This window comes from Rissa tridactyla, chromosome 19, assembly GCF_028500815.1.
Source record: "Rissa tridactyla isolate bRisTri1 chromosome 19, bRisTri1.patW.cur.20221130, whole genome shotgun sequence".
NCBI classification, from domain to species: domain Eukaryota; kingdom Metazoa; phylum Chordata; class Aves; order Charadriiformes; family Laridae; genus Rissa; species Rissa tridactyla.
This window is the reverse complement of record NC_071484.1, coordinates 661,952-677,238: the sequence shown is the minus strand read 5'-3', so window position 1 is coordinate 677,238 and position 15,287 is coordinate 661,952. Positions and strand designations below refer to the sequence as shown.

At 50.7% G+C, this 15,287-nt stretch overlaps 2 protein-coding genes across 2 annotated transcripts; one reads left to right on the top strand and one right to left on the bottom strand.

The window, feature by feature from the left end:
- Positions 1-690: 690 nt before the first annotated feature.
- LOC128919302 (von Willebrand factor A domain-containing protein 5A-like) lies at positions 691-9,339 on the bottom strand. Its single transcript, XM_054224531.1, has 17 exons — positions 9,291-9,339; positions 8,702-8,949; positions 8,374-8,596; positions 7,875-8,017; positions 7,606-7,720; positions 7,048-7,175; positions 6,687-6,775; positions 6,103-6,247; positions 5,699-5,778; positions 4,488-4,599; positions 3,990-4,154; positions 3,762-3,865; positions 3,226-3,407; positions 2,843-3,046; positions 2,113-2,336; positions 1,778-1,904; positions 691-1,573 (listed from the first exon to the last, which is right to left on the bottom strand). The coding sequence occupies exons 1-17, from the start codon at positions 9,337-9,339 to the stop codon at positions 1,494-1,496; spliced, it is 2,418 nt and encodes an 805-aa protein (XP_054080506.1). The 3' UTR covers positions 691-1,493.
- A 4,734-nt stretch (positions 9,340-14,073) lies between these two features.
- Positions 14,074-15,036, top strand: LOC128919449 (olfactory receptor 1052-like). The gene has a single exon (XM_054224775.1). The coding sequence runs from the start codon at positions 14,074-14,076 to the stop codon at positions 15,034-15,036; it is 963 nt and encodes a 320-aa protein (XP_054080750.1).
- Positions 15,037-15,287: the final 251 nt, after the last annotated feature.

The window sequence follows — 15,287 nt, the reverse complement described above, 5'->3', positions numbered from 1 at the left end:
TTCATCTCTCCAAAATGGGAGTTCCCCAATGCCCTTCTTTCCTCCTTCTGCACCCCAAGAAGTGTGGCAGGGACATTCCTCTCAGCCCCATCCCATTTGCATCTCTGGGGAAGGTGACTCCTCTGTCTCCCCACTGATGCCCAGGGAAGGAGGGCGTTGCCAATGCACTCAGACATTAGCGCTGTGTCTGCTCCAGATAGCAGAGATGAAGCTTAAAGGGAGAACAGCATTTATCTTCAGAGTCGCATGCTCCAATGGAGTTAAAAAGTTAAAGCTAAAACCAAGTTGGACATTAATCACCTAACAACTTTTCTGTTACAGCTAGGATAAGTTAGATATCAGTCATCAATCTGCTGGGCAAATGTTGCTACAGCCGGTACCTCTAAGATCAAGCTGAAATAAGTTCAAGCCAAAAGGAGTCTAGAAAAAGCCTGGCATGTCCTTAACTCTTGTCTTGCTAACCTAGAACAGATCTATGTTCTTCCAAGAGCAATGGCAGTCCCTTATTCACTGTATTACAATACACAGCTCTCTGGGAAGCGACCTTTCGTGCCCCTCCTGGTGACTTATAGACGGCCCCTGGAAGGAAGGATCATAGACCCGACTGAAATAAAGACTATGTTGCACCTTTTGGCTTAGAGAAGATTCACTGTTTATTGGAAAATGAATCAGAGACTTTGCCAACACGGCATGAGACCCATGAATTAAGGGTGCTGGGGCAGGAGGTGGTACATTGCATGATTGGTTTGCTAATCAAAACCTCCTGCTGTTCCACCTCCAACATACTACTAGTTTTCAAATCAATCTCGCACCACATGAGTTCTCTTGGACATTGTGATGGGCTGGGACTGATGCGGATGAGAGTTTTACTTCCAAAATTATTGTTTTACATGGCAATGCAGATACGGGAGTTCCTGACACAGCCTGATCTTATGGGGTAAAGGGAAGAGTTCGGTGAGTGGGGTGCAGCAGGAGTCCTTCATTGGGAGCCACTGCCGTTGACACCTCTAAACACTCTTCTGGTGTACACAGCAGTCTCTCGTCAGGACAGAAACCATAGAATCATATAATAATTTGCATTGGAAAAGACCCTGAAGACCATCAAGTCCAATTGTTAACCTAACACTACCAAAACCACCACTAAACCATCTCCCTAAGCACCACCTTTGTGGAGGCCAGTAGCCCATTTTGCCAAAGCCAAATGCAGGAAGCGCAACCACTGGAGAATGTGATGCTTCCTTCCCACTCCCACCTCCATCCAAACCAAACACGCTGGAGGCTCTGAACTAGAGGCTTTCTCTTGAGGAGTTCGGCATGCTACAGGTTCAGCCCAACTGGTATAAGATATAAGCAGTGAGAATTCATCTGTAATGTAAGATCGCAGCTGGTAGCAATAGTGGTATCCCAGCATGGTAGGTGAATTTAGGCTATACTTTCTGGCCCTTTTTATCTCTGCAGGTGCTGCTGATCTGTAGCACAGGCACGTGTTGAGCTCAGAGCCTGAAAACACTTGGCTTCACGCTGCTCCCAAGGAGGGTGTTGGCTGTCTCCAGGCACTTGTCCAGCTGAGATCCTGCAGTCAGAGAGAGACAGGCACACTAGGGAAGTTAGGCAGGAGGGAGACTCCACAAATGGAAAGGAGAATGGAGACACAGGACTCCTTCACCTGCCCCCAGGAAATTGTGGTCCTGCAAAGGGGTGAGGCAGGTCCCACTGGAGAGAGAATGCAGGAGGCTGTTCTGTGGGGATCAGCAGGAGAAGGATCATCAAGACTCACCAGCTTGGCTGCACAGCCAGGTCACAGCCTTGGCCTCCAGCAGCTCACAGAGGTCTTGGTAATACTCGTCATGTCTGTGTAGCCAGGTCACAGCCAGCACTGTGGCCCAGATGCTTGGCTCCATGACCTGTAGTAGAACAACAACTGAGACTAGCATGCAGTGCTGAGCATCCTCCCTGCCCCCTCACTGCTTCCCACCCCTTCCTTTGTGGCTTCTGGTTTCTGATCCCTTCATTCCTCTCTATCTGCCCTTTGGATGCCAGTGTTGCCATCAGCCAATGGGCTCCCACTGCTCCAGGATGACATGCTGCCACCGTAAGAGGTTCTCCCCTTACCTCATCAGGCATCTTTCCCTTGATTTCATCCTCATCAACTTCTAGCACAGAGGCCAGTCCTGAGCTGAGGGCCCAGGAGCCATCTGCATTCTGCAGGGCCACCAGCTCCTGACACTTGGCAGCGGCTTCAGGGCACCATCGCCACAAAATTGAAGAGCACAAACCAAATTCCATGCGATCCACATACTTGAGAGAAGAAAAAAGTGGTGGTGGTGGTTTACATGCTGTGGGAGGAGATGTGAACAGCAAGGTTGGGAGAATGACAGGAATCTGACCTCTCTCTACTCCCCTGTGCAATAATAATGCTCCAGAACATTATCTCTGCTCTTCTTTAGGCAGCTACCTGCAGTCTAAGCTCCTTCCTGTATGTCCCCAGAGCAGACCCATCCACAGCTCTTTCTGGACACCCCTAACTCATCTCCAACCTCGGTCATTGCCTATTCTCCTGTCATTCCTTCCAAGCCATGTCCCAGGACCTCCCTTGATACTCTCCCAAAACATTTTATCCAAACGTGTATTTATGATCCAGCACCATCCCTGCCCCATCCCTGGGTGTCCTTGAGCTGGGTCTGATATTTGCTGAAGGACTTGCAGGTTTAAGGGTAACTAAGGGAAGGGGTAAAAGGCAAAATTCATTGGTTTCCATGCCATGGGCAAGACATGGCAGCATAACCCTTCTATAAGATATTAGGTTATCCCGACATCTCCCATGTGGGTCAAGGCCCCATACCTTTTGAGCAAGCTCCCCTCTGGGGCAGGGCAGCAATGTCATGGGTAAGTTGACGGAGGGCAAGCCATGATGCACGCACCGCTGTCAGCCAGCCAGGTGGGACCCAGATGCTCTTAGGATGGCAGGAAGAGATCCTGGAGCCACGAAGTTCAACGATCTGGCAGGGGATGAGTGACTGGCGGGGTGGAAACAGTGCCAGGGGCCCTTTGAGAGCAAAGAGGGCAAGGGGCTGAATTAAACAGATGGGAAAGAAGCACCTGGTGGTGATGGGGCCTACCCCGCAAGACTGGGGGTGCCCTGTGGCTGGGGTTCCAGATCCAGTGGAATGAAAACATCCCATGGAGCTGCCCCACCAGCTCTTTCCCAGAAATGTCTTTCCTTACTTTGGTACCAGGTGACCCTCTGTGGTGTGCAAACCCCCACATAGCTGGTAAAGGGGCAGATGATCCCCGAAGTGAGGCTGATCTCAACTGCGCGATGTCTTGGTTCCTCCCCTGACCCACTCACAGACTCTGGCAACAACCTCTTCATCAAGCACCTCGCAGCCAGACGATGCCCAGCCAGCCTGGGGACAGAATGGGGTGAGCCTGACCACCTGGCTTATCTTCATGTTAGGAGAAGGTGGACAGAGAGAGAGCCTGGACACCTGAATTCTTTCCCTTCAGGGGTGAGGATGGACAGAGGGGAAACCTGGACGCCTGGGTCCTTGTCTGTCTGAAAGTGATGCCCAGGTTTCTGGGTCCTACCACTGTGGGGTCAAATCAGGGAAGGGAGGCATGCTTGGACACCTGGGTTCTCTGCCAGTTTGGGATTGTGTGTGGAAGGTGGGAATGCGTAATCTATCTGGGCCCCTTCTCAGCTGGAGTCAATGTTAGCAATGAGGGGGATGCATGCATCTTCCCTTAGGACGGGCTCTCACCGGCCATCTCCCTGTGGGCACAGGGGGAATTCAGTGGTGTAAGTGACATCTTGGCCATCCAGGCTGTACTGCAAGGTCATGATCCCTTTGGCCACTGTTGTATCCTGTGAACACATGGGAAGCTACTGGAGGTTACTGGGGACACAAGATGGTTACTGGGGGATATTGGAAAGTTACTGAAAGATTACTGGGAGGCTACTGGAAGGTAACTGTAGGCCCAGCTCTCACCTGTGCCTGTCCATGGATCTGGGCATAGAGGAGGTTGTGTTGACCCTGGAAGATGGACTGAGGAGTGCCCCCCAGCACCTCAACCTCCAGGCCGCGGGGCAGGGTCCAGCTCAGAGAGACTCCCTCAGCTGCTGGCTTGAGGGCCTGCTTCAGGCACTTCAGCACCTGGCGACAGAGGGCAGGACACCACAGTTGGCAGCTCCACCAGGGTTCAGCCCATGTCCCCCGATGCTGGGGGTCTCGGGGGGACGGTGGAATGTGTGGGGTAACCTGTGCCAGCTGGGTTCCCTGGGTGCAGTGATGTCTGTGGGTTGTAGTGGGGTAGAAGCCTGGGCACCTGGGTTCTCAGTGTGGGTAGAGTCAGGGAAAGTGAGTGCCTGGGGTCCTGGGGCAGCTGGGTCTCGACTACTGTGTGTGGGCAGTGCAGGTGCTGGGGTACTTGGAAGTCAGTGTGCCTGTGGAATAGAGGGGGACCTGCCAGGACTCCTGGGTTCCTACCACAAGGCTCATACTGCTGTCAGAGGAGACGTAGGCAGCTTCACCCCCTGTTTCCTTGGCCAGGGCCATAGCCAGGGCAGCGCTGTCCTCAGAGAAGCAGAAGGAGAAACACCTATGGGGGAAGCAGGGAAAGGTGTCAGAAATGAGAGCCAGAGGTGGGCGCAAGGATGTGGAGTAGAGCTGGAGGACACAGGCTGGAGTTAAAGCTGGAAGAACAAAGTTGGGTTGCAGAACAAGGGGGCAGGAGGAAGAGCAGGGAGTGAGGGACAGGGGTTGGAGCTGGGGTTAGACAGGGAGCTGGCAGAGGAGAGCTGGGACTTGGGGCAGAGCTGGGGTGAGTCTAGTGGGGCTGAGAGAGAGCTTAGGGACACATCAGGGTGTACAAGCCCTGTGCCTCAGTCTCCCTGCTCACTCTGTGAAAGGTGCCTTGGTTGTGGGAGTAGTACGCAAAGACTGCCACATGGGAGCTTGGCACTGGAGAGCTGTGCTGGGTGGGAAAGGTCTTTGGGACACTGGAGGCACCCAAGGACTGGGACAGGCACTAGTGAACAGGGACCCTCATCAGGGATCATAGAATCATTTAGGTTGGAAAAGACCCTTGGGATCATCGAGTCCAACCATCAACTCCACTCTACAAAGTTCTCCCTTACACCATATCCCTTAACACCACATCTAAACGAGTCTTAAACACATCCAGGGACGGTGACTCCACCACCTCCCTGGGCAGCCTATTCCAATGTCTGACCACTCTCTCTGTGAAGAATTTTTTCCTAATGTCCAGTCTAAACCTACCCTGTTGCAGCTTGAAGCCATTCTCTCTTGTTCTATCGCTAATTACCTGTGAGAAGAGACCAGCACTAACCTCTCGACAATGTCCTTTCAAGTAGTTGTAGAGAGCGATGAGGTCTCCCCTCAGCCTCCTCTTCCTCAAACTAAACAGTCCCAGCTCCTTCAATCTCTCCTCATTAGATTTATTCTCCAGACCCTTCACCAGCTTCGTTGCCCTCCTCTGCACTCGCTCCAGCACCTCGATATCTCTCTCATATTGAGGTGCCCAGAACCGGACACATTACTCAACGTGTGGCCTCACCAATGCTGAGTACAGGGGGACAATCACCTCCCTACTTCTGCTGGTCACGAAGCGTGGAAGGGATGGAAATGACTGGGCAAGCAAAGGATGACTGGAGGACTGGGGAGCGAGTCTCCATTACCGGTGGCTGTTGCGGTGACGGCAGACCTCAGCTGCAATGGTTTCCACATCAGGGGGTAGCCCAGCCATAAAGATGAAGAGCTGAGAGACAGGGGACATGAGTGGTGGGGGTCTGGCACAGTGACCCCCAAATGGGGAGAGCAGGCCCCTGAAATGGAGAGAGGGGTCCAGCAGAGAGACCCTCTGTAGAGAGAGTACCCTAGGGAGAGATATCCACTCAGGGGCAGAAACCCCCAAAGATACAGACCCACCTCTCCATTCCCCCCTCCCCGACCCACAGTACCATCCTTGTTCCCTTGTGACCACCGTGTACTTTGGGTGGTTCCTTCCACCCACACTCCTGTGTCCCCGCTCTCTCCCCTTGGACACCTGTCCCTCCACCCCTCCATGCCCCTGTACCCAGACCTGTCGTGGATGGCGGTGGGGACGAGGGGTATTGTAGACTGAGCGGAGGGTTTCCAGCAGATTGGAGTCACCCAGACTGGAGCCGGTGGAGGGGATGCGCCGCATGGCCTCGGTCAGGTTGTCCTGAGTATATTCGACACTTTGCCTGCAGGGGACAGAGCATGTTTGGAGAGCACATTGCTCTGTGCTGGCCCTAGTGCTCCTGAGACCCTGTCCCATAGCACTTCCCACAGCTATGCCCTAAGGTCCTCTGCAAGTCCCCGCCCCGTAGTAGTTCTTCCAGAGACCTGGCTTCGTAGTTCCTACAAGTCTCTTCTCAGCAGAAGCCCAAGAGGTGCTGTCCCATAATGCCACAAAGAGGACAACCCCAGAATCCAGCCCTGCCCTCCCGCAGCTAGTCGAGCCCTCCTGCACCCAGCCTTGCCTTATACCATCCAGCATCAGAACATGCACCCCTGCCCTCCAGCATCTAACCCTTCCTCATAGCACCCATTCCAGCACCTGACCATGCCCCACAGTATCCAGCCCTACCCACAGCACCCAATCCAGCACCATAGCACCCAGCCTGTGCCATGTTTGCTTACGAGTAGATGCCCACAGAGGTTTCTTCATAGCAGTAGATGTTGAAGTAGCAGCCCAGGGGCAGGCTTTTGAGAAGGAAGAGCAGGGAGTCCTGTGGAAAGACACAGTAGGCAGGTCTTGGGAGGCACTTGTAAGGAGTACAGGTGCCTTGGCCCATAGCCTCGTCCTCTTAAAGCCTCTGGTCTCTCCTGGGTGACCCAAGCCAGTGCCCTGAACTCTGCTGGTCACACAAGTTATTTCAGGCCGTTTTCAGGCCCCACCAATCCCCCCTCATGCCTCTGTCCCTGCATAAACACCTGCCCTGGCCCGCTCCCCCTCAGCCTGCTCCTCCACCCCATCCTGGTCCCTGCTCTGAGGAGGTACCTGTGCATGCTCGAGGAATGTGGTGTTCAGGAGGAAGATGAACTCTCCAGACTGGCGCTGCCCAGGCACTGCCTCAGGGATGCTGGGTGCCAGCGTCACCAACACCATGGGGTCACCAAGGAGGGAGCCTGGAGGAGGCATGGGGTGGGATGAAGGCCAGATAAGGACCTCCCTCCTCCTTCTGGTACTGATTCTCATTGTGCTTTGGGCTTCCACCATCCCAGAGCCTGTGGTGCCCTACACTGGTACCTCAATACCCTACTGCACTGTCCACCAATTGCAGCCCAGTGCCCCATGTATTCCAATCCAGTGTCTCCAATACAGCTACCCAGTGAGACCTAACATAGAACTTCACATGTGCATCCTGCTATAGCTGATAGCTCACCACAGTGTCCCCAACACCCCACCCTGGAGCACCAGGACCCAAACTATGCCGTCTGAATGCCTACTATTCCCATCCCAGTGTCCAATGATACCTCGCCTCCTACTGTCACCCTGTGCCCCAGTGCCTGCTGCAACCCAGAGGTGCCTCCATGTTTCCTCCCCAGCTGTACTCACCTGGAGGGGCCTCAGGGTCTCCCTTCTCCACCACAGCACTGACTGCAGTGGGGTCTCCATAATACACCAGCAGCTCCAAATCATGATGACATTGGGGGCTGCCAGCCAGTGAGACCTGGAGAAGGGGTGCCTGGTAATACACAGGAGGAGGGGACCAGAGCCAGCATTTGGCCGGGAGCACAGGCCCTGATACCAGTGCATCCCCTTTTTCTCAGTGAAGACACCCTTCCCCAGCTCCCCCTGGGATCCTGGCACGCAGGAGGACATACCTGTGCAGTGCTGTGGTCCTGGGCAGTGTAGATCAAAGGGGTGAGGGCAAAGTTGGCCTGGACATTGACCACTCCACGGGGTGACTGTAGGCTAGCGGTGAGCAGCAGGCTGTAGTGCAGCTTGCTAGTGCGACAATTCCAGACTGCAAGGAGAAACATGGCCCTGGGTAGCACAAAGGCTCTCCCTGTGCGGGTGCGCGCAGCAGGATTTTGCACCCCTATTTAGGACATGTGGAGAGAATTGGGGGCTGTCAATAAGGCGTATGGAGGGGTCCAAGAGTCTGTTTATGGGAAATGTGTGTGGAAGGTGTGGATCCCCACATGGGGCACAAGGAAGAATATGTGAATTTGTTCAGGGGCTGCATGGGGAAACAATGTGGGTCCCCCTGTGGGTGCCAAGGGAAGTTGCATCAAGTCTGTTCATAAAGTACATGGGGACCCTGTGATCCTTCTGTGGGGTGTGTGACTGGGAGGGCAGGTTCCTTGTGGGGTCACTCACCATAGTGTGTTCTGTAGGGATGCAGTGTGGGTGACAGCACAAAACGGGCTGCTCCATCTGGCTCCCGTGGCAGCTCTTGGACGTAGCGCAAGGTCATGACCACCTCCCTGCCAGGGGACAGGGTGCCCAGGAAGCAGGCAAATGCCTCGCCTGGATACTCAGACTGATCCCGAAGGTATTCCAGATTCTCCCAGCCCCCTGTAGCCTCGTGCAGCTGCTGGACCTGGGAGGGACAGGGAGGGACAGAAAGCTGATCACCAGGCAGGCCATGGGCTGCTCATCCCATGCCCCTGTGGTGGTTCGCCCATTCATCCCTGGATGCTGGTACCTCATCTTGCAGCACAGCGTGGACCTTGGCATCCTCACTGCGAGCCTGGAAGGAGTAGATGGCCATGTGAGGGCCCAGGGGAAAGACGAAGAGGACTTCCGTGGAGGTCTGACTCTTATTCTGGTAGATAAGTTCGGCAGCCACATCAGCCACATAATCCTGGATAGCAACATCTACAACAGCACTGCACAGAGATACTGGGTACAGGGGTATGCGGAGCCACTTCCCCAGGAAAAAGGATCCTGTTGCTGTTGGGAGAGATGCAACCTGTCCATCAGCACACATGAATGACACAAGGAGGTGATTGGGGCTGCTTCAACTATGTGGCTGTTCCCACTCTGAAAACCAAGACTAGGTGACCAACATTACTGAGGGTCTATTGTGAGCCTACCAGCAAACAGTGTCTGCCCTCCACTCCCCTTTTTCCCTTTTTCCCCATATCTCTGGTCCCCACCCATTTCCTGTAGAGTTCTTGACCATTCTCATCCTTGTTTCATCCTATAGCTGCCTACAGTCCTCCTTTTTTCGTCCCCCCTTGGGAGCATTCCCATCACCAAAATGTCCCTCAGCTGTCTGATCCCCAGCTCACTGTCATGGGCGTAGGATTTTCCTAGAAGTCCAAAGCTCTGATGCCACATTTCTGGAGACCTGCAGACAAGAAGGTTCTTCTGTAAGAGGAGAGATCCACAGAAACCATGTCAGCCCCTCATTGGTGAAGATTCCTTGTCATTTCCTGTCCTACACACGTAGCTGGAAGCCCCAACCCACCATGTATAGCCAAAGCAAACCCAGGGGTCCAGAATCCCTGTTCATGAGCACTGGGTTGTCACCAGGAGTATCTCTGCATTGAAGAGGTCTGGACTCCACCCCCAGCATGGGAGAATCTTGAAGAGAACTAAGGAATAGCAAGGGAAGACAGAGGGAAGAAGGTGTGAAAGCAAGAGTGGATGGATGGAAGGAAGGAGGGAAGGAAGGAAGGAAGGAAGGAAGGAAGGAAGGAAGGAAGGAAGGAAGGAAGGAAGGGAGGGAGGGAGGGAGGGAGGGACTGAATTGGGATGAACAATACATGGCTCTCCATCCATGGCTAGATGGACAGACTGGCAGACAAGGTCCATTTTGGGAAAGATGGATGGGCAGAGAGACATCAGAATTTTTGTTGAAATGGATAGATGGAGAGGCAGAGGGGTCCGTTTCAGAAGAGATGAGCAGGTACCCATCACTAACAGTATTGTGTCAATGTAGCTGCACAGGAGACCGCACACATGAGGATATGTTGATGGAGTAGCTTGTGAGGGCAGGTTGAAAGTCTAGGTAATAAGAGGAACATGATGGAGAGAGAAATGAGGCCAGGACATGATTGCAGAGCAAATCCCAGAAAGGCATGAGGCGGAGGGTGTAGTTCAAGTCATATCTGGCTGTCTTCCAGCCAAGTGCCAGGAGGTGAAAGGGACCACCCTCCACTCCAGACCCATCCACATAGATCTCTCTGGTTCAGACACATTTGCCTCAGTTTCCCCCCTTCTCACTCTGGGGTGACAGGGTGGGGAGCACCAGAAAAATCCCCACCCCACCATTGTGCTGACAGGGTGGTCAGACAGAGCAACTAGGGTGTACGTCCTTGGGGGAGTAGGGGTGAGGGATGGAGAGAGGGATGGATTGAATAGGAGCGAGCTCTCCTTGGCGCACAGGGACAATGAACAGAGAATAAGGCCAGAATAACAAAACGAAGCACAAACAAGCAGACACTCACCAGAATCAAGGCCAGAGTCAGCAGGGACGGACTGACGATCAGACGGATGGAGGGAGAGATGGAAGAGGAAGGGGGAGAGAGGGTAAGGGGCAGACGAACGAGATATGGGAACAGAGGGGGGAGGGCTGCAGAGACAGAGAGAGATGCTCGGTCTGGCAGGAAGATGCAGGGCTACGCAAGGAGGAGGGATGGCTGCGATGGAGAGAGAGGCGGAGGGGCAGGCGGACAGACAGACGTCCGGGAAGGCGGGGAGGCAGGGGCAGGGGGGCGGAGACACTGGGATCGGCACTGAGATCGCTGCAAACCTCCTCCCCGGCACCGGGGCGACTGGTTCCCTTGGGGGCTGTGGGGGCAGCGGACACCGCCGGAAGGCTGTGGGATGGAGAGGGGACAGCCCCGGTGGAGGGAATCTGACCGAGGTCCCTGGACCCCTCACTCTGCCTCGGAAGCCAAAGTGGCGAGTGGGCGGGAGCGCGGCAAGAGCTGCTGCAGCTGCGGGAGCACCCGCGCCCGAGCGCAGGATGCTCCGGGCACAGCCGAGGAAGGGGCTGCAGAGGCCCCTGCAGGCCTGCTCCTGGCCAAAGGGGCTCTGCCCAGCCCTTCCGCTCTGCCCTCACACCCGGTGCAATAGGCCGCAGCTGCCAAGGGGGCTCTGCAACCAGGGCGGTGTCTTCTGGGTGGCTGAGGAGGTGGCACTCGTCCCACCAGGAACCTGTCCCCTTGCCAGGCCTGCAGCACCGACTGCAGATTTGGAGACTGGGCTCAGGGCCATACGCTGAATAATGCTAGGCCGTTAATTGGGCGGTCGATTGCAAAGAAGCAAACCCAACATACTGGCCAGCTGAGGAATGGGGAGAGTTTGCACACCAGCTCAGGCTTATATACCTACTTTTGACATGGGTGTGTCCTCTCATCTGCTGTATTGGGAAGCTCCATCTCCGTTCTCCGTGCAGGAGCCAGCCCCATGCACATGCCTCCCTGGCAGCCAGCCCCTGGTTGAGACAACCCACCTCATCGGGGCACCAAGACACTCAAGGGGCCAAATTGCACTGGACTTCAGATGTGTTGCTCCCAGAGCACATCCTGGCTGTCTCTCACTGGGAGAGAGCAGTAAGATGAAAAACTCGTGGGTTGAGATAAAGACAGTTTAATAAAGCAAAAGGAAAGGTTGTACACAGAAGCAAAGGAAAAGAAAGGAAAAAAATATTTATTCTCTCCTTCCTATCAGCAGGCGATGTCCAGCCCCTTCCTGGGAAGCAGGAGCTCAGTACACATACTGGTTTCTTCGGAAGACAAACAACTTCATAACGAATGCGCCCCTTTCCTCCTCCTTTGTCTTAGGTTTGATTGCTTAGCATGATGTCATACAGCATAGAATATCTCTTTGGTCAGACTGGGTCAGCTGTCCTGGCTAATGTCCTCTCCCAACCCACCCCCAGCCTACTGGCCTTTGGGGACGGAGGGGTAGGGCGTGGGACATTCAGCCTTGATGCTGTGCGAGCACTGCTCAGCAGTAGCCAGAACACTGGTGTGTTATCAACACAGTTCTAGCTACAAAGCACAGCATTGTGAGGGCTGCTGTGGGGAAAGTTAACTCCGTCCCAGCCAGACCCAACACAACATCTGTAGAACACAGTTTAGGAAAAATAAATCATTTTAATGTAAATAGTAGTCCCACAGAAATAAGCAGTTTCTTGCAATGTCGACTGATAATGGGAAATAAAGTAACAGAGAAAACAAACGATAAAGACAACTAGGAAAAGTACTTTGTAAAGATCTTATTTCAGACAGAAAATTCTGTTTTCACCCTGTTCCACTGGTGTCATAGTCTGAAAAATCTGCAAAACATATGAGGTATTGTGGGTTGTTAATAGCAAATTCCCAAATGCAATAATGGCTAGGGACACTTGTTATTCCAGCAGGAAAAAGAAGCAATGGGATAACTGACCCGTCTTATATCAGTTCCAGATGGAGGCTCATCTTTTAGCAGTACACAGGCAGGCAGAGCAGAGCTGCAGCCATCTGAAGACCTGATTCAGCTAGAGTCGTATCAAACTAGGCTGAAATCACATTTCTAAGAGGTAAGTCAGATTAATTTTTATTAAATCAGAAAATATTATTTTATAACTCTCTTCTATCCTCTAATATTGATCCAGGATGAAAATATAAGGATGGACATTAATGCACAGGATATGAATTAAAATACAGCAGGAAGAATGAATAGACAGATAAACATGCTGTCAATCTGTTAGATATTCATCATAGTGTAACTGAATACCGAATTTCCTTAGGCATTTTTTTAGTTTCTATTCATACAGTATATTTTGGGCTAAGAAGGGCAGAAATTCTACTGGTAGCCTTAGCAGTCTGCCTGTAAGAATTACAGCTGCAAAGTGTCCTGCAGCAAGGTAGGTGGGGAAATTTCCCATGATCTTTTCTATTGAAATACGGTTTGCGAAACAGGAATATTTTGTATTCTATTTTGAAGTGTTACTCTTTTGAATATTTCATCTAAATGAAATAAAGATATTTCAATGTGACAGTCCAGAACTAAGACAGTAGCCTGTGGTCAATAGAGAGAAAAATCCTCGTTACGGTATAGCTCATCTCAATTACTTTGGACACTGACTGTGGGATTAATATGTTCAGATATGTGTGTACACTGAGGCTAATTGTGTGTGCAACAATATTTAATTTAACAAGTAACACCAGGCCCCTGGCAGATCACTTTCTTCTTCCTCAGCCTTGTGTTCTTTTAGCTGCTGAAGGAACTCTTTAACAGAAAAAAAAAAAACATGCACACACACACACACAAAACCAACGAAACAAAAAATGAATAAAAACCTGCCAACCTCTAAAAAGGAAAAGAAATAAAAAAAAAAAAGGAGAGAGGAGAGAAGAGAGGGAGAGAAAGAACAGGAATTGATAGGTTTGATAGGTTTAATAACTAACAGTGCACTAAAATAAAAAATACATTTCTCCTCATGATTTCCTTCAGTATCTGTTATATTTCCTAGGTATGGTACTTGTCATCTTGGGTGATGAAATGGTCACCCGTTCAAGAATTCCTCTCTTTTTCTTTCTTCTGTTGGCTGAAGATTTCTAAATCATAGCTTGTTTCTGTTGCCTCGAATATCGCTTTCTGACCCTTCAGGTTTAAAAAAAAAGTTGTCAAGTGAGATAAGCCATATCTTTCAACATTTTCCTTAACATTTTTCTGGATATTTCACTTTCTTATGAAGTTCAGTATCCACAAACACTCATCAATCTGTCTGGTTCTTAGAAAACGCGTATTACAGTTTTCTACTGATTGCATTGGACTGGCATAGTCTAAATCATCAAAAAAATCCTGCTGCCGTTCCATATGATGCTTTCCAAATACAAGGAAACAATTTTGTTAAAAACTTTGCATAAGAGAAAATTAATATACAATAATGTCTCTTGTAGATTATTATCTGGAGAATGTTCAAGCACTGCTTAAAAGGAAATAAACAATACAACCACACAATGTTAACAATAGCATCTTTCTTCTGTAATTACTTGGTGATGATGGATCAATAATTAAATGTAGTTCTTGATGCTTTATTCCAGGCTGTGATGCCATTTCCTCTTGAATTGATACATGGCACATGAGGAATGTGGAAATAAAACAGTCGTCACAACATTTCTGCTCCTGGAATTTGGGAATATCCCAGAAATGCAATCTTTTCTCTTCCTCCTTTTCTTGGTGATCTATGTTGTGACTGTGATTTGCAACATCCTCATTTTTGTTTTGGTGGTGGCTGATTGGCACCTCCACAAACCCATGTACTTCTTCCTGTGCAGCTTGTCTTGCTTGGAGACCTGCTACAGCTCTACCATCCTGCCCAGGATGTTGTCCAACTTTCTAACTGGGGACAAGAGCATTTCTGTTGGCAGCTGCATCACACAATTTTATTTCTTTGGTTCCCTTGCAGTCACTGAAAGCTTTCTCTTATCAGTGATGTCCTATGATAGGTATTTAGCAGTATGCAAGCCCTTTCATTACGGAGTTGTCATGAATAGCACATATTGTCTGCAGCTTGTAGCGTGGTCTTGGATAGGTGGTTTCCTTGTTATGTCCATAAGCTGTTTCCTGATTTCACAACATGCCTTTTGTGGTCCCAAGTTTATCGATCATTTCTTTTGTGATTTCACTGCAATGATAAAACTCGCCTGTTGTGACACCAGCCTAACCGAAATGTTGGTGTTCATCCTCTCATCAGTATGTGCACTACCCCCTTTCCTACTAACCCTGGTGTCCTACATGTATATCATTACCACTGTCCTGAGAATGTCTTCCACCACTGGGACGCAGAAAGCTTTTTCCACCTGCTTTTCCCACCTCATGGTTATTACAGTTTTTTATGGAAGCTTAATAATTGTTTATATCCTGCCAAAAACTAGGACTCTGAAAGCACTAAATAAATTCTTCTCAGTTTTCTACACTCTTGTGACTCCGCTGCTCAACCCACTCATCTACAGTCTGAGAAATAGAGAGGTGAAGGATGCCCTGAGTAAAGTCATCAAGAAATGTGAATATTTCCTAAAGGTTAGAAAGTTTTAACCATTTTCTTCCCCTAGAAGACAATGAAAGAAAATAACTTACGATATTTGAGGGAAGATTCTCCTCATGTAATTTTTAGTACTTGGAGCCTGTGCTGATTACCCTAGACTTTTCACTATCAAAACAGTTAATCTGACTTACCTTAACTGCCCAAGTGAGGATGAGACATTTTTCTCTGGAAACGGGTCATGTCTCTTTTCGAATTTTACCAGTTGTTTGGGTGACTAGTTCAGATTTCAACATCTAACTAG

Bases quoted from the DNA above. Each gene is read 5' to 3' on its own strand.
- LOC128919302 (XM_054224531.1), bottom strand. From the start codon at position 9,339: ATGTGGCATCAGAGCTTTGGACTTCTAGGAAAATCCTACGCCCATGAC. The intron at 8,018-8,373 runs GTGAGTGACCCC...TTCTCCTTGCAG, and splicing joins TCCCTACAGAACACACTATG to TCTGGAATTGTCGCACTAGC. The intron at 3,408-3,761 runs GTGAGAGCCCGT...TTCTGTCCCCAG, and splicing joins TGCCCACAGGGAGATGGCCG to GCTGGCTGGGCATCGTCTGG.
- LOC128919449 (XM_054224775.1), top strand. From the start codon at position 14,074: ATGGCACATGAGGAATGTGGAAATAAAACAGTCGTCACAACATTTCTG.